The sequence below is a fragment of the Nesoenas mayeri genome (genome assembly GCF_963082525.1).
Source record: "Nesoenas mayeri genome assembly, chromosome: 6".
NCBI classification, from domain to species: Eukaryota; Metazoa; Chordata; class Aves; order Columbiformes; family Columbidae; genus Nesoenas; species Nesoenas mayeri.
Window position 1 is genome coordinate 33,674,894 of NC_137545.1, and position 25,361 is coordinate 33,700,254.

At 39.2% G+C, this 25,361-nt stretch overlaps 1 protein-coding gene across 4 annotated transcripts in view; it reads left to right on the top strand.

Moving 5' to 3' along the window:
- KALRN (kalirin RhoGEF kinase) overlaps positions 1–25,361 on the top strand; it is a gene marked incomplete at both ends in the record, with an annotated part of 504,008 nt that overhangs the window by 325,411 nt on the left and 153,236 nt on the right. For all 4 annotated transcript variants that reach the window (XM_080346391.1, XM_080346393.1, XM_080346392.1 and 1 more), the window contains 9 exons: positions 82–277; positions 5,996–6,162; positions 11,422–11,541; positions 13,528–13,746; positions 17,075–17,224; positions 18,167–18,281; positions 20,907–21,022; positions 21,593–21,715; positions 24,221–24,403. In XM_080346391.1, coding sequence (XP_080202517.1) covers positions 82–277; positions 5,996–6,162; positions 11,422–11,541; positions 13,528–13,746; positions 17,075–17,224; positions 18,167–18,281; positions 20,907–21,022; positions 21,593–21,715; positions 24,221–24,403 — 1,389 coding nt within the window. The remainder of the gene's footprint in view (positions 1–81; positions 278–5,995; positions 6,163–11,421; positions 11,542–13,527; positions 13,747–17,074; positions 17,225–18,166; positions 18,282–20,906; positions 21,023–21,592; positions 21,716–24,220; positions 24,404–25,361) is intronic.

Consider the following 25,361-nt stretch of genomic DNA (forward strand, 5'->3'; position numbering starts at 1 on the left):
TATGATCCAAAATATAGTTTAAGAGTAAGATTTCTTTCATTCATCTTGAGTGAATACATTGTCTGTTTTCTGCCTATGAAGGTTACAGCAGAATTAGACGCCTGGAATGAAGATCTACTGAGACAAATGAATGATTTTAACACTGAAGACCTCACTCTGGCTGAGCAGCGTCTGCAGCGTCACACCGAGCGGAAACTGGCCGTGAACAACATGACCTTCGAAGTCATCCAGCAAGGGCAAGATTTACACCAATACATCATGGAGGTCCAGGCTTCAGGTGAGCAGAGCGAAAATAAAAAAAACAAAACAAAACAAACAAAAATATCAAGCAAAAATACCCCAAACCTACCAAATACATCAGCTTTTAACATAAGTATGTTTGAGAAATAAGTGTCTCTTCATTCCCAGAACAGTTGCACAAGTTTTGGGAATTCTTTGATTCAGCATTATGTGTCAGAAATTGCTGTTTCTTTGAGACTGAAACTCACTGAGGAAAAAAAGTTGACTTTCAAGCTTTGTTCAGAAAGTCTTACAACTGCAGGATTGAGTTCACAATCAATTCCAAAGCGGATGGAGAGGACAGGGTAAGACAAGTTGCACTAGCAGGTCCTTGTCCTTGCACCAGCTGAGGAACAAGCACTGCAGGGAGTCAGGAGCTCCAGATTCTTGAGCCAGCTGATCAGACCTTAGGTCTGGATGAACTACGGTCATTATAGACCCCTAAGCTTGTTAACCTTTCTGCAACTGGACTCCATTGAGAGGCAAACTGAGCAGATGCACTGGCTTCATTCTCCACAGACCTGAGTTGTTTTCCTCTGTGCCACATTTGAGGGTGCAGACATGCCCGAGGGAGAGAGAGAGAGAGGGGTGAAGGGAGAAAGAAGCTAGTGATCCAAAAACCCTCTGGGAAAGAATCCAAACATGAGAGCCATGAAACCAGTCATGAAAGGGAACTCTTGTTTCCAGCCAACTCTAATTGGAAATATTTTGTATAAAAAGGGAATATGATAAGCCATCCTGGAATTTTCCTGTTCAGCATGTATTTGAAAGTTGAAGGGAGCAACTTTGATGTAAAAAAAACCCAAACCTTTGGCGTGTGCTCTGAAATGACAGATTTGATTCATGTTGATGGGGTGTCTCTCTGATACTCTTACTCTGCTTCTCAGCAGTAGGATCCTATTTCTAAGATATCCTATAAATCAGGATTTTTGTATCCTTGCATTTTGCATTTGGAAGAGAAATATCATAATTCACATTAATCACTACATAAAATCCAGAAGTGAAAGTTACTTGTGAAGTGTTTTAACCTTCTTAAATATCTGGAAAGAGTGCAAAGCAAGAACAATTCCTGTTCTTTCCCCTCCAATTTGCACTTTCAAAATAATAAAAAAAGATTGTTATGTCTTTATTCTTTGGCAAACACTTTACCTTTAGGCACTCACCTTTAAAAAAATCTGCCAGTATTCAGCCTGATTTGTCAAGCTGTGCTCAGCAGAGACTTAAGCTCTGCTGCAAGAGTATGTTGTGGACTAGACAATCTGGTGCATTGTGCGAATTGTGTGTCTGAGCTTCGATGAGATCTACCCACACCGTGCCTGGTTCTGTGCTTTCTGGGATAGAAAAGGTGTCCTAATACATCAGTTAAGATGCTTGCTTGTTTTATTTTTGTTGGTTGGTTGGGTTTTTGTGTGGGGGGTTTTTTGTTTGCTTGTTTCTTTGGGTTTGTTTTTGTTTGGGTTGTTTTTGTTTGTTTATTTGTTTGTTTCATCCTGAAAGAATCTTAATATGAGTAGGAATTAATGGGAAGTAAAGAATATGCTTGAGAACAGAGCACAGTCAGGAGTCTCAGTGACTGATTTTTTGGGAAAAAATAACAATATTTTTTTTAAAACTGTGTTTGTCAAGAAGTTAGAAACAACTTTGTTTAGATTGCAGACAAAAGATTACTGACTAAATGAAGTGACTTTTAAAATGTTTTTATAACATTATCCAAGATCACTTTCTACAAAGCCTACACAATAAAAATCCATTGCTCCCAAAGGCAAGGAAGCAGAAGCCTAATGGGGATGTAACCATAGTTAATCAAAGGTAATGGTCATGTCTACCATGCACAGAATGCTAAATGCTGAGAGAATGGCAAAATAAGGGAGAAAAATTGCTCTAGGCAGCCAACTGTTTCTTATTTCAATAAAGGCCTGTTATACTCCATAAAAAATTCATTTAATTTTACTCTCTCTTTCTGAATCCTATATTGTAGTCATTCAGTGCATAAGTTAAGGGGTGATTGCTCTTGCTGCCAGACCTGTGAACTTGCAGGGGTTCTGGGAAATCAGCCGCTATTGCTGCTTCCTATTGTACAGTGTCACCACTGCTACAGTCAATATTCAGGTGTAGCCATAGAAGATAAAGCCAGAAAAAAATGTGATTCTTCAGGGATATTCTACCCAACCAACCACTCTTAACTGACCAAGTTTCTTCCCTTGCCTATAATTCTCTTTGAGCTTTATTCTTTTTATCATGTCACTCAGGAAACTGATTCAATTTTTATTACTTTGGCGCTTGGCTTGGAGGTCTTTAAGCTAGTAAGTTTGTCAGATAAAATTACATCCAGGTTTTTGCACACATGATGCCTTTTTCACTTAGAAATCTTGTGCAGGTAGAAGAAGAAGCTTTTAGACATTTGCCCATGATTTTTACATGTCTGATGCGGATTTGGAGCATTGATTCTTACCAGGCTGTGGAATGTCTGGAAATCCCTGGGAACATTGTCATGCTGGTACAACAAATACAGTGGTCCTGTGAGCAATCTGTGTAAGTCCTGTACTTCCAAAGCTCCACACAGCTCAGAATTATGTTCCTTTCATTTATTCCACTACTCCAGCACATATGGGTGAGCCTGGTTTGGATCACCATCAGAATAATTACTCTTCAAATAAATGTTTGTTTTTATTAGGGAATATGTAAGATCCTGGAAGTCAGATTGTGTTTTCCAAAATGTTGTCGTACTTTCAAATTGTCTTCATGTCTCACTAAAATGTATGTCCTTCAGGAAACATATTTGCATTTAGAAAATGTTATAACAGTGTTCTCAAGAAGACTGGACTTTTTTTAATGAGCAAGCACTTTTTATTTCAATGAACCTGTCTTCCATTTTTCTAATTTGATTGTAGCTCTTCTACTGATAGCAAACCTAAAGGTGTGGGCAAATATTCTCTAAAATGGTTGTTGATTATTGGGCGTCTAACTTGATATATTGAAAGGACCTGGTGTTTCCAAAAATGGCAGCTCAGACATTACTGAGAAATCCTTTTCTTATGGAAAGTTTAGGACCATAATCCAGCAGCGATTTAACATCTTGACCTGGGCTGCAGTGATGATGCCTTCATGTAGTTCATTAGTATACACACCTTAGCCATTCTGCTCTCAGGTACTAAAACTAGTTATACTGTAATAACTGGTTAATTGATTGCACAGTTTTCTCTGGTTATTGAAGTCCATTTGCATTGCCAGCACCATTGTCGTAATGAGCACCACAGTTAGGAGTCACTCATGGTTTACAGAGCTACCTGTTCATGTTTTACAAGCAATTTGTCTAAGTCAAGCCTAAAATATACTGCAAAGCTGATGCTGGGGAAATTTACTCAGTCTTACCTGTTATGTGGAAAATTCAAAGCCCTTTTGTTTGCTAGTTGTCAAGCTAACATCATTCACATCTTTTCCCAGCGTTGCATTACTCAAAAGGGAAATGCAAAGCTATTTCATTTTGTTTGTGATGTTACTTTATAGGTAGCTAAAACTATAGTTTATATTGCAAGAAAGAGGATACTAAACTTACCTGCCACAGGCTTTTAATACTTCAGCCTAAGAACAGCTTCCAAGCAGTTTCAAAACAGCTTTGTACAGATCAAAAAGCAATACTCCTTCCTTCCTTATACTGAATAATATCTCACATTGTGATTAGCTCAGGTGTAACTAATGTATGTTTTGTAGGATGTCAGTTAGTGTGGCTCAGTACTCTTTTCTGTGATATTTTTTAAATAATATTTTCAGTTCATTATCCTTTAGTTGATATCTGCTGCGCTGGTTGGGGCATTCGAAAAAAATGGCAATCAAGTTTGGTTTATCAGAAAATCAGCTGTGCTTCTCTATCTATCAAAACACAATGTAAAGATAACATGTGTGAAATTATTCTGAAAACAAGGCTTTCTATTTTGCAAACCAATCTTTGAGAAGAATAAGTACACTCACAGCATGCACTGGCACTGTCGAATAAATCTGCGTGACATATGACAAGAAAGAAAGGGCAGATCATCCATCATAGGGAGCACAGACTGCCCTTGAATAGTGTCCCAGGCAGTTCACTGGTTGCTGCTGATGAGTTTGCACAATCAGAACCTGCCAGCTGAGTGTGCATGGAGAAAAAACTCTGCATTTAATATCAAATAGGTGTAGTGAAGTCAAGCATACAAAAAGCCATCATGTCCTGAGTATACAGAACCATATGCAGGCTAATTGTAGCAACAATGCTTGGTGTCTGGCAATTGAAAGGAACTTCACTCCCAAGAATAGAAACATATATTAAATATCCAGTTTTAAATGGGAATTCGGGAGCCATTTCACTTTATTTGGTAATGAAGAAATTGTTTTGTTTTGGCTGGGAAAGGGAATAAGCCAATCACTTGCATTCTCATGTGTTTTTCTGGTAAAACCACAAACCAGGAAAAGAGGATAGAGTCAATCATAAGGTCATATTCATTTTGTGTACTGTCCTCTGTAGATATCACTGTGAGAGAGAATGAAAATCACAAGTTTCTGCAGAGGGTGAAGGGGGAAGCAGAGACATCTTTCTAAATGGGTTTTTAAAATAGTGTCCAAGTCTTTTGCACAGCAGCTTCTAATTAACACATTTATTTTTTAGTGTCCTATCATTCCATTAAATGAGATAAAATGGCTTTGGAAGAAAGTGTAGTCTTTTCTCAGCATTACTGCAATCTGATTATTTTTATGTTAAGTTCCTGATCCTCCCTGTATTGAGGTCAATGGCAAAACTCCAGTAGATCTCAATAAAGGAAGAGTCATGTCTTTATTAGTTTATAATCACAGGGATCATAGTAACAGGGATGACGTCATATTTCCTTCAGGCCAAATTTTCACAATTACACTGGTAATGTACCCAGCAATGCTATCACACCAGTGTAATGAAGAAGGAAGTTGTGAAGCTCTGCATTGTATTGCATGTAACCACTACACACAGGGCTCAAAGGGTCATAAGAAAATTCAGGAGGTAGGAAAGGACTCAGGAGGTCTCTATGTCAACTTCCTGATTAAGCTATAAGATCAGCTATAAGATCAGACCAGGTCATTCAGGGGTTTGTCAGTTTCATGCAGGATGCAAGCGATGGACAACATGGTACTAAGGCACCTTTTCTGTCTGGTATGTGAGGACTGGGTGAAAGCCAGGGTGTGGAATGATTCTGAATGAACTATAGGTTGGTTTAAACTAAATTGTCGCTAATTATCCTATAAAGTAGCCAGACGGAAAAAAAATTTGTGGAGTTCCACACACTTGTCACCCTATTGTAGGTCTGAGTTTGCTTCTTTTATTTCACTTTTCTGTTTTCTTCCTCATCTTTTATCTCTCCTGAGTTCTTTCCAACATGCATTTCTAAAGTATATGTTAATGAACTACTGTAAGATAGGAAGGCTTTCTTCTGTCTTTATGAGCATGGTTGTGATTAAATCGTGTCCTACTAGCCAGATGCTGATGGATGAGATGGGCAACGATCACCAGAGAAATGCTACTTTGTAGAAAAACGTAGTGATGCAGAATAGAAAATTGGGAAAGTCAAATTTTAGATGTGAGAGAATTTAATGGGAAAGAGTTACTCAGAGTTGCAAATCAATATGTTAGGTGGCAAAAAATTTTGATGCTTACATTTGTGCAACAACAGAAATTTCAAATAAGTACAATGATCCATCTCTCTGCATGTTGCAGGCATTGAGCTGATCTGTGAAAAAGACATTGATCTTGCGACACAGGTTCAAGAACTGCTGGAATTCCTTCATGAGAAACAGCATGAGCTGGAGCTTAATGCTGACCAAACTCACAAGAGGTTAGAGCAGTGCCTACAGCTCCGGCACCTACAGGCTGAAGTCAAACAGGTGAGAGATTTTAACCACACTTAAGGGTCTTAAATGGGTTTCCAGCCATTACATACATGCAAACTGTTAAAACAGCTTCTGCCAAGTCACATACCTCTAGGTGGACCATCTTAATCCCTCTTTCCTTAACAGTACTTGATTTGCTGACAGATTGCAGCATGACCCTTTAGAAATAGCAAAGGGCTCTGTTCCCTCTAATGTTCATGTATTTGGCTTCAAGAATAGTTATGAGAGATCTGTATGGAACTGACTCTGGAAATTTTCAACTGGAGAAGCTACCTCGAACTCCATGTGTTCTGGGATTATAATTACTTCATTTGGGATCCAGACTTAAGCTATTCTGGAGAACTGGCCCAAAGCAAAGGATAACTGAGCTGTGAGGTCTAAGTATGACATTACAGTAGTTTCACCTTTTCGTTTATTGCTACACATCTGTTGACCTGCAGGAGCCTTAAACATCTGGGTGAGATAAAAAATTCTGTCTGTGTACTCTAGACCCTAGGACTTGTTTAGCCATCTCAGTAATGTTACATTGCTTTTCTTCCAGATTTCATTGTAGTGTAGGCAGTCCTGTTCTGCTTCCCTAGGTTTCTCCTGACATTTAGTTTGGATGCCTCACACTTCTTTGTTTTCCTTTGCTACATAGGATAACACTTTGCTTCCTTCTTACTAATCCATAGGTGGCTTCACACTTCAGTGTATACCTGGATTTGAATGGAATGGTCTTGGTTTCATTAGAAAAACCAAGAACACTTTTACAGACACCTGGGATATTCAGATTTCCATTTACCAGTACAAATGGGGAGGGTTGTGTTGGTTTGTTTTGTTTTAGGTTTGGGCTTTTTGTTTGGTTGTGGGTTTTTTTTTTTTCCAAATACTACAAGGTGTTCATGAAAAAAGATTTGCTGCTTTGTTTACTAAATATATATGTATTTATATATGTATATATATATACACTGAGTGCTCAGTACACATGATAAGTTATTCTTTCTTCAAAACTGAATATTTGAATGATGTTTTATCTGAATTGTTTTATCATTGATGATGACAAGTCCTTCATTCTCAGACAACTCTTGAGCTAGAATCTGCAACACCAACACCAGCTTATATATTTTCTTTCAGAGTCCCCTTTAATGTGAATATTTTGGAATTTTAAATGAAAATAGCACGGAACTCTCCTAAATTCTTATTTTGAAAACATAGTCATTTTGCATTTGTGATAATTGAAAGCCAGCTTCTCAGGAAGCTGCACAGCTCTATAAAGTGCTTTGCTTTTCTCCTGAGAAAGAGATTCTGATATTCATAATCACCACCTTAATCTGATTATGAAGTGTATCTTTTTTTCCATAGATTCCCAAAGTTTCTTACACACAACTTAGCTAAGCTTGAAGTTTTGTGCAGTAGATTTATGATGAAATAGAGTCATTTGAACTTACAACAGAAAACAGAGAGGAGTAATATGTGTAGCAGAAATGTTAAAAGCACAGGTTATGGCTGTCTGACCAAGCATCGCTGGCCCGCTTGACCAGGACAAAGCACTGGTTGCTCAGCCCTGTGGCTGCTCCTGGAGCCGTACAGTGGCAGTGCAGCACTCTCTGCAGGTACCTGGTATTACTTGCCTAATTATCTAATATCTGCTGGGCCTTAACTATTTTACAAACCAAAATCTAACCAAAGGAAATGGTTTTAGAACAGAACTATTGAATACTTACTGTGAGAGGAGAACAGCTGCCTTGAATTAGGATTTCTTTAATGGAGCTTGGGACCATCAAACCCTTCATTACTGTGTGACCTTTCAGCAAACCCATAGTGAAGAATCATTTTATTTGTTCAGCTGAATACTAAGGACTCCTTTGCTTATTAACCTATAAATTACCACAGCTACAGTTTCTCTTAGAAAGACACAAGTTAAAATATGTCTGTGCCCTATCTATCTGATTTCCTGCAGATAAGTCATATTCCAAGCCATTTAGGGAAACTGGGAAATACACTGATTTTACTTGGTAGATAATGTCCAGCCCAGTCCAGTTTTCCTTCACTTTCATTTTAGTCCATCTGAGACAAAGCATGATCTCATTACAAAATTGCTCTCACTCTTGTGAATCAGTTGAGAAGTGGTTGCTGCAAGACACCTACTGTAGCTGTGGTTAAGTTCTGCTGACATAGTAAAATTGGTCCAGGCTGCTACATGTACATGTGTTTGCATTTTGATATAATGGCTCATGGAAACACAAACTCTTTAACTGTCTCTGTTTAAGTCTCATTTACCAGGGATTTCTGCTTTATATCATATGCACCAAGGGTTTGAATGCCAAGACAATGAATCGAAGTTTGAGGCCATTAAAGCGAAACAATTCCAAATGAGATGTTCTGTCAACTGCTGTAGAGTGGAAATAGTATAGATCAGTGATTCACAAGCTCTTCTTTACTAAGAAAGATCCTGCTCAAGACTGATTTCCCCTCATTTTGATCCCACTCATTTCCAAAAGAAACTACAGAGTTTGATTGCTTACATAAAAGTAATAGCAGAGTAGATTTGCGGAGATCAGTTTAAAAAACAAACTCTCTAATGCTGTGCTTGCAGCTGTTTGGCTTCCCTAACCCATTACTTTATCTTTGTATGTTTTATTTCTTTTTTTTTATATAATTGTTGAACTTGACCTGATTTACATCCAGTTATCCTCACAGTGTCCCACTACACTGATCTTCCAGGTTGTTTTGAAGTGTATTTGTTGCTTTTCATGTGCCTGTTATCCAGGCTACCCACTTCTGCTGTTTGGCATTAGATTTACTTCCAGGTGAATATGCCCAAAGGATGATGGGAAGTAGTCACTTGAGAAACACTGAATATATTTGGTTTTTTTCCCAATCTAATGCTACAGAACTCCTGGAAACCTGGGGCAGTTTTGAACTTGATTAAAATTAACAGAAGTTGTCCTTGCTGGTGGTTGTGTCTTTCAATATGTTTCTGCTTCTCCATTATAAAAAAGATTAGGCTTTTATGACAGTCTTTGGAGATTTATTTAACTCCAGAATTATTTAATCACTGCTTTTACAGAGTTGATAAAATCTGTAATTTGTAGGAAATGTCTGTTGAAAGCCATCTTTTGCTGTTGGCCTGTCTGCACATTGCTAGCTAATGGTGAATCTATTAATGCAGGAAATGATCAGAGGAATGTCTTGGTGCTATATTAGCAGCTTCTATACGTATTTTAATGAAAAAGTATTAAGCGTCATATAAGTAAGAGCCTATTTGTGAGCAGGCCTTGTAAAGATATTCAAATATGTGAATACTCTCTCCCAAACCTGTGGCACAATGAAAGGTCTTGCAGGTGACTGGGTTTGGCATTTAGACTTAAGTTTGGTTATACAACTGTTTTTTCTTACTGTATGTAAACTACGCACACACACACACAAGAAGAGGAGGAAAAAAACTTTAGAGAATAGCAGTACTATGGAAAAAGCTGATAGATTCCCAAATGATACAATCCCAAATAAGTGTAAGACTTTTGGAAGCAGAATAGGGTCATTATTTAAATTGTTTCAAGCAAAATTGTCTAGTGCTTGAGTGCTCCCTGGGCCTGAACCCCCAATTCAGGGGAAGGCAGGAAGGGAACAACTCAGGGGTGGCAGCTCAAATTAAAGCTGTTCCAAAGAGGACCTTGTCATGCCCTGGTTGTATTGTTGTTTGGTTTGGTTTTTTTTTTTTTTTTAAAAAAAAAAAAAGGCTGCTTCATTTTTAGCATGCATATATTTTCTATACTCTAAATGGCCCAAGCTAGGATATATCACAGTACATAAAATGTGAAAGCATGTCTTGCTTTATGATGTCCTTACTTCAAGTCTTTCCCAGACATATTGATCCTTCAGTTAACTTCAGCTTTTTGTACCATGTAGTAGGTAATCATGTAGCTTTCTTGCTTTCTTGTCTGATGGATTATAGAAGATGCCAGCCAGAATGATTGCCATATGATAACCTGATTTCTTTTCCTTTAAATCTTTGTTGCATTTCCCACAGGAACAATAACACCTGCTGATGAAGGAGAGAAAGCTGGCAAATGAAATCTTCCACACTGTTGTATTGAGCAGAATGTAATTTTCTACAAATTAGGGTCAGCGACATGGGTAGATAGCTTCCCTTTCTTTCTCCCAGGGATAACTCATTTTCCTACCCTACAGAGAACTGAATGACTGTTACTAGGGTGATACAGGATGTAGGTATAAAAACCAAAACAACAGAAAATCCCTATTTCTTTCAGACAATTTAATGAATCACTTGCTGAAAATGATGACACAAAAGGGAAAATACTGTGTAGAATATTGCAGTAAAGTCAATTGTGGAGCTTTGTAAATCATAAGCTAAATTTAGGGCAGTGATTGGGAAGTCAAGATTTCCTGTCCATCTGTGAACTGAATTCAGCAACTTTCTGGCTTTATTGGAATAATTTGACACCCACACAGGTAGAAAATAGGCTTTGAAGCAGCAGAGCAAAGAACTTGCATGTGTGTTCTGGATGCTAATTTTCCAAACAGGTGTCTTAAAATTGGAGAAAATGTTGCTGCTTAAATGGATAAATACAAGCTTGATAGATTAATTATGTATATTTATGATTTGATTTTGCAGTCATTACAGCATGGGTTGCATGTCTAGAAATGATCTGAATATCCCTGAAGTAAAGACTCTTGACTAAATATAAAATGCAAGACCTGGGATTTCTTCCTGGCTCTGCATGTAGGTGGAAACTCCACTGCATCTTAACTCTGTGTCAGATAAAACCAACTGTGTCTTCTCCCTCTTCACCCCAAGCTCTGACTTTTGTGTGAAAGAAGCACAGGCAAGTGGAGTAGAAAGGAGTTGCAAAGTCCCTGATTCCAGTTGGAAATTTGAAAAGGATCTTTATGTTTAATTTCAAATCTCCCTCATTACATTTTGTGGTTTTGCCCTGGGTTATTTGCACAGGGGAACATTCATTTTTGTGGTCAAACCTTGGAAATGAAAGGTCTTTGCAATCTGAATATCCATGTAAATACTTTAGGAGTTTAACTCTTCAAGCAATAACTTTTTCAGGAAGATCTTTGCCCTCTAAAACTCTGTCATTAAGTCCTTATTCTGGGATTTCTCTCTGCTCACTGATTCAGCCTGAGGCCACAATGGGCAAAATACCTTTTTGTTAGCCAGGCTGAAGCATTTTCTGATGGCTGACTACATAAACCTTTGTACTGAAGCAACCTTTGCATAAGCACATCCTTTCTTTCCAGGTGCTTGGCTGGATCCGGAATGGTGAATCAATGCTGAATGCAAGCCTTGTCAATGCAAGCTCCCTCTCTGAAGCTGAGCAGCTCCAGCGAGAGCATGAACAGTTTCAGCTGGCCATAGAGGTAACATGAATTAAGTTAACTTTGTTTTTCCTTCTGAGGTGAAGATCATACAGAAGGTTATCCTTTTGGCATCAGTCATTGCTTACTTGAAGGAATGGAAGGAATAAAATCTCTAGAAAATCAGCTTATCATTAAACTCATAATGCAGTCAAAGGTTAATAGTGGAATAAATTATTTATATATATTTGAAAATAACCAAAACTAAACCAAACTTTAAACTATGAAAATAATATTTCCTTAATGGAGATTTGAAGAGATGCTTGATTTTGGTGTCTTTATGTCTTCTCGTAAACTTTAAATAAGTCAATCCACATTATAGTGGTGCTAATAAGTATAGAGCTTAAATCTCACCTAATGACCTATTTTGATCCAGTTCCACTCACACTGAGGAGAGAGCAGCTGTTACAGCTCCTAAGGGAACAGGGAGAAGTTTTCTGTCAATTCTGTATGAGCTGGCTGGTACCAAGCTGTGCTGACCACATCTTGGCAGCGATCACCAGACAGCGGTTGGAAATGAGACACCCCCTGGCTGTGTTATCACAGCTTGCTGCCGTTGGGGAAGTGCTTTGTATTTGGTGGTAAATGCAAATCACAGAAGGAGAAGAGGGTTACACCACAGTAAGGGGAAAATAAGTTTGCAAAGGGAGAAAACACTAGATCAAATACTTAAAGTGTTTAAAGCTCAATATGGGGAAGAGATCAGTAAAGCACACAGGGCAGACAGTTCTCTAAAGGCATTCTAGATGTTGAATTGATTTTCAGTTGAAATCCTTTAAAGTCTATTCAAAACAAGTATTACAACTCTAACATCAGTAAAGCAGCTGGATATTAAATTTAACCAGTTGTTCTTGAACTTCTTCCTAAATGTTTCTGCCAAGTATTAATCCTTTTTGTGCTAATAGCTTTTTCTACATTGCATTATTCATCAGTGTATTACCAGATGATTTCAAGCTTCTTTCCAGGTTCAAGGATTAGATCATAAAAATATCACATGAGAATTTGTCAGCAGCATTTACAAATGGGATGCAGAACAGAGGAGTCTTTGGGAGATTTTAGGGCTTCTGCTCAGCAGATTAAAATCAAATATGGGACTAAACCATGCCTGAACACTGTTACTCTGGAGGCTGTGAAGGGCTGGGGGCTATTTTCCTCTCAGCAACCCATAGAGGATGTTGGAACCAACACTTGGTTACTCTGAGAGGATGTGGTGTAGGTTGGGGAATGGGGCAGATGATCCAGTCCTGCCTATAAAGGGACTACTAATTTGAGAATGGTGGAGAAAATGGCTTGACTTCCCCCAGCTCTACCCTTCAAGGTAGCATGGTGTAGCTCCCATATGAGTACTAATTTTCAGTTCTTGTAGGGGCTGATATAGTTCATGCCATTATTTAATAAGGCGTTTTCATGTCTTGTGATATCTTGTAGGGGCTGATATTTGTGATATAGTTCGTGCCATTTAGTAAGGCATTTTCATGTCATCTGGGGTTGACATTTTGTATCCCATGGGCAGGACAATTACACAAACGAGTAAAGCTGACGATGCCAGCAAACAGCCTGGCAAGAGTCAAATTAGGGTGATTAGGCCCGTATTTTGCCAGCTCTTTGGTGTTTGCTTTGATATCTGCAGATTGTGTGGGCTGCAGTGAGCACTGAGTGCAGGCTGGGTGGGAACTCAGTACAACAGCAGAATGCACCAGGGTTGTCAACATGGAGCCCCATCCCTGGTTGTGGCCCAAGGGGCAACAGCTCATCCACCTTAGCCAGTAGTTAACCTTAGCCAGTGCTTGTTTGTCCCAAGCTTTAATAACATGTTGCAAATATGTGTGAATAATTGAAATTAAAATTAACTGTAAAGTAACTGTTAACTGAAGATAACTCACTGAAAATGTTTCACTCTTCTCACATCTCCATGCTCACACCTCGCTTCACCTTTCTACCATATATCTGGCACATCTACGCAACCTCTCTTTCCTCCCCCATACACAGTCCCTCTTTCATGCCACTTCCTTACAGAAGACACACCAGAGTGCCCTGCAGGTCCAGCAGAAGGCTGAAGTGTTGCTGCAGGCTGGGCATTATGATGCCGATGCTATCAGAGAGTGTGCTGAAAAGGTGGCCTTGCACTGGCAGCAGCTGATGCTGAAGATGGAGGACAGGCTCAAACTTGTCAACGCCTCGGTGGCCTTCTATAAAACTTCTGAGCAGGTGAGCTGAACAGGGTCACATCTGTGCCATAGCAGAGTGCCACAGCCTGGGATTTAGCTCCCAGGGTATAGCACGAAGGTCTTGCGTCTCGACAAGGTCAGCGGTGCAGTCTCTCCACTCTTCCACTGTTCCAACTACCTGCTCTGCTAATACCACTAAGGATCAGTGCTTGTACTTCTCCCTTTTCCTCGAGTAATCCTAAAACTAGAAAGAGTATGGCTTTAGTCAGCCCTGCTTGACCTTAATAGCTGCCCTTTGTCCTTTTACATACATTTACATGTCTTCATCCAGACATTAGGTGCCTATAAACCTTTCTGTCACCTGAATAGGGCCAGTGTTGAGCCCTCACTTGACTTCCAGCTGGTAAACACCAACATGAGTGTGTTCCACGGTGTCGCAGTGCTAGCAGGTGTGGAGTTTCTACTCTGACCCTGAGTGCAGAGGGTCTTCTGCCAGCAAAGGATGTCACAGCACTTGCAAAATTAACTGAACTTGTTAGATTGGCTAAACCACTAATGGAAACTGAACTTTGAACTAGCCAAATTGTTTCTTTGAGGAGTATTCTAACACAAGATCCCCCAAACAAACAAACAAAGGCAGGCAGTAGTTTGCAATAACTTTAACCTTAAAGTTTTCAGTAAAGCAATAAAATTCTTGAAGTTGGTTTAACACAAAATAAAACAAACAAACAAAAACTTCTTTCCAATAGGAAGAGTTTCAGACATCCCACCATTTTAGTTTAATGTTCACGTGATGTCATAGTTAATTTTGAAGAATATAAATCTGCTTTTCCTTGAGAACTGCTTGTAATTAATGACCTGTTATTTTGCATGCAGTACAAGATACGAAGGGATTGCTCTTAAATCCATCTGCAACACAGATAATTACAACAGTAACCATTGTATGTTGACACACTTTACTTCATTCCAGGTGTCTGTGAATTGCAAACATTCCAGATGGCTGCTGGTATGGTGAGATTTTTCACCACTTGCACAAACAGGTGTCCTTTATACTGTAGTCAGTGAGAATTAGTGTCACGATGTGGATGCTCGAATAGCCCTGCCTGATGTAATTTACTGCAGCCAGGCAGTTCATGGTAGCGGGGACACTGCAGAAACCTGTGCTTTTATACAAAAGGCAGCAGTGCTTTCCATTAAATTTTCTATTGTTATTATCACACAATTAGTTCTTCAGTTAGAGAAAACCAGACATGGGAAGATTTTTAGCACAACTAAATGTTGTGCTAAATGACAACTAGAAGTATGTCATTAAGGAACGAGATTATTTTTTCCTTAACATCAAGGCTGTAGATGATCCTTGGGCCACAATTTGGTATCATTTGTTTAATGCATTTTTAAGATTGTTTAAGATGAGTTCATTCATTATAATGAATGTCTTTCACTGTGAAGAGTTTCAAACAGATTTACAGTCCCTGATGCATTCAGGACTGAAATGAACTACTGCTGGTGGAGGATCGTGAGAAATGAAAACCATTAAGGGATTCATTAGTGCTTTAGACAGTCAAATATGCTGGCCAAAATGTGCACAGCCAGTAATTTATCACTTCAGTCTTTCTACCCATTTCCAAGTCATAGACGAATATACTGCAGTGCTCACCAGTTCATTCATTGATTGCGTGTACTCAACAAATGTTTAAGGCAAAGACCACTCAGTCTTCATAAACTCACTGCTGCAAGTAGTCTGTTGCCTTCTTTTGGGCTACACAACTGATCTAAGGTCCTTAGCAGTCTGGTCCCTGACTGGATGAAAGTGGGTTGAATATCTTACTGGATCCTGAATTCCCTGAGTATCTAGAAAAAGCAGCTAAGAGGGTGGAGAGACTGTCAGAGCCAAACTTTTTCATGCCTGTCTTCACGAAACGTACTGCGTTCTTGATATAACTGGTGGAATCCTGGCTTTCAAGTAGCCAAGTTTCTCTCTGACTTTATTGACACCCCACTTTACATTAATTTCTCTCATTGTCTGAGCAGAGAGATGATACTTGCATATTCAAGAACCATCCTTTCTGGAAAGATGTGGACCCCAGACAGTCCATCTTCTTTCATTTTTTAGGTCTCCAAAGTTCAATAGAGTACCAAATTTTTCAAGAACTAAGTAGTAAAATGGAAATGCTTTTTTGTGTCTAAAAAATACAAGGGCATTTGCTCTTCATAAGTGTTTGAGGGTGAATGCTGGTTTGCATCCAAGCATGAAGATGATTCCAGATTTTCAAACACGTAAGGTCCGTTAACAGCCTCACAGCATGGTAAGTTGATCAGTTCACCAGTTTTAAAAATGAGTTTGATGTGTTGATGAATGGAATTATATGGAAATGGCCTGTGATAGTGGGGAGGATTGGTGGGTGGCACTGGAAACTCTTCCAGACTATGCTCTTGAGCATTTAGAGTTCTCTGAATTATAACTGTGTTCATATAAAAGTTGCAGAATTAAGCAAGAAAAGGGTGACCATGGATATCTGGACCCCTAGCAATAACTAATTGGATCTTGCATAATCTCAGCAGTGAAGTGTGTGGGAAGAGCCCTCTGAGACAGAAGAGTGAAGTCCCAAATAACCATGAAAACTTTGACAGTTTTTGCAGTATCTGAACAGGCCACTAAGAATAATTCTTGGGATTCACAACACAAAAGACTCAGCCTTGTCCGAGATCACTGCACATACTGTTTGCAGGCTGTTTTGGTTTATTTACCTGTTTCCCATTATTCTACCAAGACAGAAGGTACTTGTGTTAGCACAGTACTGTGGAACACCTGCAACCACCTGGGTTGCAACACTGATTTAATGTTTTTCAGTTTCCATCAGTTTGTACAAAAGCTGTATAGGGAGCAGCTAACATGCAGCTGAAGAGAATTAGTTCCAGCTTCAGACTATGTTTCAGGAAGGTATTTAAGCATGTGTTTTTATTTAAGTATGTGCTAAGTCCCTTGACTTCAGTTGGATTTAAACACATCTAAACCACCCTTCCAGAAGAGGGATTGTTTCCTGAATGATCCACTGGGGCCAACACTGACCCCAGCCTTGATTCAGCCTTATGAGGTTCCTCAATCACTATCCATTGGAATCAAAGAAAGATTTATCACCCTTAAAACAGATGAATTTCATCCTAAACAGTAGAGATCCCTATGGATAAGAAGAACTGCTAGATCATTCTGTCCAGGGCCTGTTTCATACCCATTTATCCTCCATGCCATGGCCCACAGTCCAAAGCACTTTGATTTGGAATGTTATTGATCATAGACTTTTACCGAACATGTTCCACTTGATTATGATCATAGATAACTGAATTGGTGTGCAATGCGCGTGTTTCAGGTGTGCAGTGTATTAGAGAGCTTGGAGCAAGAATACAGACGGGATGAAGACTGGTGTGGAGGTCGAGATAAACTTGGACCGGCAGCTGAGATAGACCACGTCATCCCTCTGATCAGCAAACATCTGGAACAGAAGGAGGCTTTTCTTAAGGTCTCATTTTAGTTCTCTAATAGATCAGGAAAACTCCCCATTAATTAGTCGATTTAGAGCAGTGTTAATGAGTTTGAGAGGAGGCTCTGAGATGTAATTCCAGATCAGCTACTGGCTGGCTGTATAAACCCTAGGCCAGTTTCACATTGTTATAGTAGAAGTGATATACATCATTATCAATGCACATCTCAGGGAGATGTCATCAGGACTATCTAGGTAGGTTTTGCATTGCACTCAGAGGTTATTAGCTGTGCTGATTCAAAGTTCAAATTATCAAAACTGCATACAATGAGCATTATAAATGTCAGGTATTATATGACATTTTGGCATTGGCTTATATAAACAGCATGGCATTTAAATTCTGTACCTCAAGCCAATAACTGAAGCAACTGTGTCTCTGCAGGGCAGCACCAGGATGGAAACAGAGATTTTTCTCCTGCCTTCCAGGTGCTGCTTTGTAAGATCTGCAGATCTGACAGGCAGACAACCAGCCTTCCACCTTCCACTAAAACTGATACACAACATGAAACCACTCTTGCAGTCAAGGCTTAAGAAATTATGCCTCTAGATTGTGCATTTTTTGAAAAAATGAGTACTTTTCTCAGGAGATGGGTTAGCTTTGGTTAGATTGAAATTATATGTGACATATGACAGTGACATATGTGACATAATGACAGTAATAAAACTAGTTGTTTTATTATTGTCATTAATTAGCCTTACTATATAAAATCAGCCAGTATAATCAAAATTACTTCTGTGTTTTAATACTTTTATGAGGCTGTTAATTTATTGGCTGAGTTTACAGACTCTTAGCTGAAGCTCTCGTATTCTCAAATGAAAGAGAACTTCTCCCTGCAAAATAAGTAAATAACTCCCTTGAGTCCCCTTTTCTTTCTTTTCTCATCTTTACTGATTCCTCTTGGTGGGGGCTGTTTTTCTTAGGCCTGCACACTGGCACGAAGGAACGCTGAGGTATTCCTCAAGTACATCCACCGGAACAACGTCAGCATGCCCGGAGTAGCAAGCCACACAAGGGGGCCCGAGCAGCAAGTGAAAGGTTGGTGCACTGGTGCAATGACGGCACTGAAGGTCTCATTTGCTTCCCCCTCTGCTGTGTGGTCTTCATAAAGCTTGTGGACATGCTGAGAAGGCACCTAAAGTTTTGCCACCTACTGTCACTAAAAGGATATGGTTGCCTGACAGCTTTCATAGTGTTAGCGAGGTCTCTCAAAAGCTGGGCGTGTGTTCTTCTACAGAACTCTGCTGTTGCAAGTGGTGGAAGAGGAAAAAACAAAAAGGGTTTGAAACATGGGCTCTCTCTGGCTTCTGTTGTCAGGAGAGTCTGTGGGAGTGACACCGTGCCATCCCTCATCATGTAGGTTGTCGGCTGAGATGATCAGACACTATTTTGCCTTAATATCTTAAAATGCATTAAAAATAAACACATATAAAATACAAGATCTCTATGCATCCTGTTACTGCTGAGCACTGGAAAAAAAAAATAACCCCAAACTCGTTTGTTCCTAGGATGCTTCTGCTGTTTTTTCTTTTGTCTCTGGAATCATGTCTGGTGTGCTACCACATCAAACAATCACCAGCAAAAGCATCTCCCTGTAGTTAACTTTCCTCTGGTCAAAGGAGCACTGTTTACAATCAGATGATACATCTGAGGTGTTTGAAATGTTTCCACTCCTCTGCTTAATTAAACAGTTTTTAATCTATGCCTAGCAATGCTGCAAGGTACTGATAAGAATGAGGAAAGTGATTCTGCAGAACTAACCCTTTTTTTTTTTTTGTATTATTATTATTGGCTTTCTTACAGGCCGTAGAAAGACAGGGTAAAAGCAGTGCAGGCATTATATATGTGGGAGGGTTGGGAACTTTGGTTACGCACAGAAGATTAAAATGGTGCTACTGAAGAGATTATTTTCCTTTCTTACAGTACCATTTCTTCAATGTTAATAGCTCTTTGTTCAAGTTTCCTCCTCTAATGTGTCAGATGCTTGTTGTTGTTGTGGACTCTTGTTCCCTTCAGTTGAAAATCATGGGGAACTTAGTTAAACTCTGACTCAACAAGCTCTCAAATATGCACCTGATATAAGCTTGTGAGTGTTCCTCACTGGGCTTGTTTGAAATAACTCACTTGTATAAATATCAGCTTGTATATTAGCCTTTTTGTAAGCTAAATGTGTAATTCCTATGCTTGGCAAGTGTATCCACAGAACATCTCTGAAGTGAGCACTTTAGTTCAGAATAAAAGCACTTTTTAGTAGGATACTTATTGAGCTTCCACATCAAAGTCATTAATATAGAAAAAACCTAGGGTTTTTGGCATAAACTGTTTATGCAGAGCTCTCATCTAGAATGCTCATGACAATCTTCAAGTTTCTTTTGTCATTCAAAGTTCCCATTGCCCTCAGCAGAGACTGGGCTAGGTTTTGCAATTAACTTAGGTATTACAGATTTTCTGACCGTAATCAGTGTCACACTTGTAAGTGGGAACGAATACATCCAAGTTTGTCTGCTGCCACTGGTATTAATACATAAGCAATGAATATCAATACATTCAGAAAGGGCTTAGGGTGAGAGAGGTTTTAACAGGTGCTACAGATGATTGTAAGTCACTGCAAGTGGTTGGGAAACCAGTCTCAATGTTTTGATACAACAGAGTGTAGCTTCTGACAGGGGTGCCTGTGCCTGAGCCCTCTCTGGTGGACGCTGGGCTTTGAGCATGGGGCAGGAGGGTGGCCCTGCGCCTCCTGCAAGGTGTCAACCTGAGCTCTGGACCCAGCCGTGGCTGGGATGAGCCACTCTGCTGCCAGCCACACATGGCTAAACTCAGTTTAATTTGAAAAACTCAGGTTTAATTAAGGTTTGTGTTATAATATAGCATAAATCTCTTGCACTGTCTCTGTGTGCAGTCTTTTCGGTTAAACCCATGATACTTTTAAAAGTATTTTTAAGAGCTAAATCACGCCTTTCTATCAAGTTGATATAGTCTTGGATTTTTCAAGGAGAACATGTATGTCCTAGACTCCAAGGAGTAGCAGTTCTCCTGCCAGTCTCTTCCTGAATCTGGATGACTGTCACATCTCCATCACATAGAAAACAGTTTAGAGAACCAATACAACCCGAAGTCGTAGCCCAGCAGTAGCTGCAGAGGGAGAACACAGAGGGTCACCAGGCAGCACAGCTGTATAAGAAAACCTTACCAGGTATGTCAAACCTGGGCCTCAGGCCTGAATTATTTTCAGTCATGACTGGAGGTCTGAATGGGACAGCAGACTTCAGTGCCACGTGCTGGGAAGCTATAGCCAGTGCAACAGTGAAGGTGGTAAAAGGGCATCTTCTATATCAACCAGTACTAGGCTCCTGAAATAAGCACTAGAGAAGAACGAAAGGACTAGAGATCATGTACACCAGCATATTTGCTGGGGTAAATCCCAAACCCTGGTTTAGCCTCTTGTTCTTTACCAGATAACCCTGCAACTGTACTTTTGTTGTTGTCATTGTTTTAAAGCAGCCCTTTTGCATTAGCACTTGTTTTTAAGAGGTACAATCTCAGGGGCTCTGCTCTTGGGAATGCAGTTCAGGCAGAGTGAGTAAATTCAGTTTCTTATTGCTTATTTCTGTAGGAACTCACAGAATCACTAATCATGCAGATGTTTTCCTTTGCCCTCAGCCATTCTGAGTGAGCTGCTGCAGAGGGAGAACCGGGTCCTTCACTTCTGGACCCTGAAGAAGAGAAGATTAGACCAGTGCCAACAATATGTTGTCTTTGAGCGCAGTGCTAAACAGGTAGTGTAAAAACCCTGCTTTGGCTTTATGTCCTGGCAGTGTGTAAATATTTCTTGTACCTGTGTAACACTTTTGTGTGGGGTTCCTGTTACAATCTCCAGTTGTAATTAAGAACTGTAACTTTTGAAAACATGGCAAAGGTAGCTTTTTAAAACAATTAAATAAAACGCCAAAACTCTACAACAGAACTCAGTATTTTCATTAGGTCAAATTAACTTCTGGATTTATTCATTTGTTTGAAAACAAATATAAATGCAAACTTGGTTTATTGAGATATTACTGAATGAGAAAACTGCTTTCCCTGCATGCAAATGTATCTGTATATAGGTAGAATTCCCTACACCCCTTTTTCTCCTAGGAAATATACTGCACCTTTTGTATACTCTCCCACCTGCTTTGATTACTGTATTCTTTTTATGTGTTCCTAGAAAGTGTTTTAGTGTACACAGTATTAAGTCCCAATGGATTTGATATCCTTTATTTGGCAGATTGTTTTTGTCAGAGGATTAGTTCTTGAAATACAAAGACTGTTTGTTTTGTTTTTCCTTTGGTTGTTTTTGACATTCACAGGCCTTAGACTGGATCCAAGAAACAGGCGAATATTACCTCTCTACTCACACCTCCACAGGGGAATCAGCAGAAGAAACTCAGGAACTCCTGAAGGAATATGGGGAATTCAGAGTACCTGCCAAGGTAAACAACAATTTTAATTACGGCATATGCCTTAATCTATGCTTATGATCCTGTTTCAATGCCTTAAATCTTTGTACTAATATTATCTTGATTTTGTATTTTTCTCATGACATTCCCAGCCCAAAAGCGAAATGTCTTTTGAGAAGGGTGATCTTTCAGTTTTAGCAAGATATAGGCACAAAAATGAGGTTTTCTGCCCCTTGGTCTATATTGGTTTTGGAGCATTTTTGTTCTGATCAGAAGAAAAAGTCCATTTGCATACAGAATTCACAGCAATCTAATGAGACATACTCTAATACCATTCTTGTATGATTGAGGATGGAATAGCTGAACATATCCAAGGTCATCTCGGATTACCTATCTGTTTCTTCTGTCAGTACAACTACAATTTGGTTCATTAATTCCAGCTGGTTTGATCACAGATGATCATTTATCTCATTAACAATAATGTGCTGATCCCAACAAAATACTTAAAATAAATGGGTTTGTGAACTCCAGGGTGAACACTTCTAATACAAAGCTTCATTACCAAGAATCTATTAATTTATAAGGAGCAATTCTGAGAAATCTGATGGGGTTTATAGAGGAATAGTGACTGGATCTGCTTCAGACAAATTAATTCAAACCATAGGTAATTCACAGACAATGAATCCATAGGGGTATTACCGTCACTGATAAGGATTTAAATTGCAAAGTCAGACTGCAGCAAGGCCTTGGCTTTGGTATTATGTAGCTTCATTTCACTGTGTCCTGAGACTGATCTTCTGTAATCCTTAAATTCCTCATTAGGCTGTCCATGCTTGCATGGGTTTGATTCACAGCCCTTGTGTTCTTCTTCTCCCCTTTCTTTTTCCTTAGCTTGCATATTTGTGAGAATGGGAGATAATTAGAAGTATCTGGAAGTTAATTTAGTCAGACAGGACCCTTACAACATTCCTTTAACAGTACTTCTGCTAACCACCCATAATCAGTCTGCCTAAAATCACGTTCCAGTTTATAATTTAGTTTTGATCCGAATAATCCCAATTCATCCTGAAATTTCCAAACTATTTCTACTCTTGAATCAGCCTAGAAGTGAGTTTTATAACTTGTTCCTTACCGACTATTCCTAGTTGTTCCTTACACTGTCACATCCTGTCTTGCTCCCTAGGCCTTTAGTAAATCACTTTCCTACTGCTGACCTAGAATGTTTTACCTGCCACGTGGAATCTGGTAAATGCCTATTGCTTCCACACAGATGTTATTCTCAAATTAGGCTGTAACTGAAAGCCTTCCTCATCCAAATAACTTTTGGAGCAAACTAATTGGAAAGCAAGACACCAGTAGCTTTTGGGAATGAAATATTTAAATATGAAGTCAGATTTTTACTTCTACATACCTCACCTTGGTTAAGAACTCAGTTAATTTGTTAAGCTGGCCTCCCATTCTGCTGTTAGTTTATTTTGCTGGTGAAATGTCTTGAATTTAGATTTGTGTTTGAAATCTGCTACATGTTTTCTAGTCTGACATGCATTTGCCCGTTTATGGCCAGACTGCTGATAATGTCAAGTACTGACAGGATGTCTCACTTCGGGCAGAGTGGAAAGTTTTCCCCATCTCTGAAAAGCAGCTTGCCATTACCTCTGGGGATACGACTGATTTTCCTTTTGCTTTTGAGGATTAAAATGTGTGTTACAGCTGAAGCGCAGTCTATACAGTTGATATCTCAGGTTTTTAAAACAATTTGTACTTGACTTGGCTCAAATGAGGGTGCAGGCACCTTTAGTTCCTGAGGCAGATTTGGAATCTAAGCTAAAATTTATAACTATTCTTTGTGCCAGATTTGCATGAAGTTCCTCAACATGAAAAACCATAGAGACTAAGGGACAGTCAGAGCCCCAATGGAATACAAAAGACCACTGGAAGGTTTGGGGGCTCAGTTTATATCTTGAAGTTCAGGCATCTTTTAGTTTGTAATGCTCCAACTAAAATACTGATGGGTGATTTTTTAGTAGTCCAGGAAGTTGGATTTAAATTCTGTTTGTTTCTGAAAAAGAGCAGCAGTGACTCAAACTCTCTTCCTGGACTGATATGTGGTGTATTAATGACCTGCCTACACAGGTCTGCAGAACCACCCCGGTACAGATTCAGAATAACTTGTTATATTTTATGAGGTATGATTTTCAAATCCTGTCTTCTACTCCAAAGCTCACAAGAAAGTAAGTTTTTGGTTATGGGAAGGAGGCATGTCTAACTTCCAACATGTTTTCCTTATGTGTTTGTGCGTGTGTGTTTTCAAAAACTTGACTTTTTCTATCTCCTTCAGTTTCGTAAGTGTTCTTATTAAAATGTCAGTCCTTTCATGTTTTACTGGGTAAGGTTTAAGGCATCTGATTCTGTATTAGATGAAGTACAGGCATGCTTTAATGATGTATAAAAAATTATGAGCTGCTTCTGACTGCTGTGTGAATTAAAGCAAAGGAAGTAATAAGGATGCAATATAACCGAGGATAATATTTTGGGCAGCAAACAAAGGAGAAAGTGAAGCTCCTCATCCAGCTGGCTGACAGCTTTGTAGAAAAAGGACATATACACGCCACTGAAATTAGGAAGTGGGTCACCACCGTTGACAAACGCTACCGTGACTTCTCTCTCAGGATGGGGAAATACCGCTACTCCCTGGAAAAAGCCCTTGGAATCAATACAGAGGTACTGTAAGTCTGTGTCCTGCTGGGGTTTTATACCAAAGCTGAAAGTCACAAAGGGCAGTGAAGCCCATGGCATGAAGGCTGCAGGGTATCCTGTGTTCATTAGAACCACTTAAAACCTGACCAACCAAACCAGGCTAGCTCAGAGCTGTTTCTGAAGATAAAAAGTGTGGGTTTTTGTGGCAGATCAGTGATATGAGGAGTAGATAGGTGAAGATCAGAAAGGCTTTATAAGCAAATGTTTGTATAATTCTCCAAGAGACCATACAGCTATTGCAAAGGAGGGGAAACACATAGTTGGAATAAAAGTCTCTGTTAATTTTAACATAAGCCATAAATCCTGCTCCCACACCATTATTTTGAATCAAACAAAGGTTTTGACTGTAAGTTTCCATTCTCTCACCCTTCAAAGTAACCAAAAAATTGATCCCCAACCTCATCTCTGAGCTCTTTTAGGTGAAATAGAGCAATACAAGAAAAACAAATATTGGAATCTCAGGCTATTCCCTGGTCACAGTACTAAAGGGGAGTGCCAGAGGCAAAAACACCTTTCAGTCACCATCCTTCAAAATTAAGTATCAAAGAAAGAGGAATAAATTCCCTCACACCCTCAAGATACCTTAAATGTACTGATCCTTGTAGGGTCTCTGGTGTACACAAATTTACAGCCACAGTCTGGTAAGGTATTTCCATGGCAGAAGACTATTGATAGTTTGGATTGTCTCTGGATAGCACCTTAATTTATCCAAGTATTTATGAAGTCCCATACTAGGCAACTAATTTAGATGTGAATGAGTGAGGTAAAATGTAGATGTTTGTCATCAATACCTGTTCCTAGATAGGAGTAATGGTGAAGACAACAATAAATCTCATTGCGTTTTTTTTAAATTTCCCTCTCACCTTCTCCATTCTTACTTTAGTTCTTACCTCTTTAAATTTTCTTCTTTCTGACATTGGTA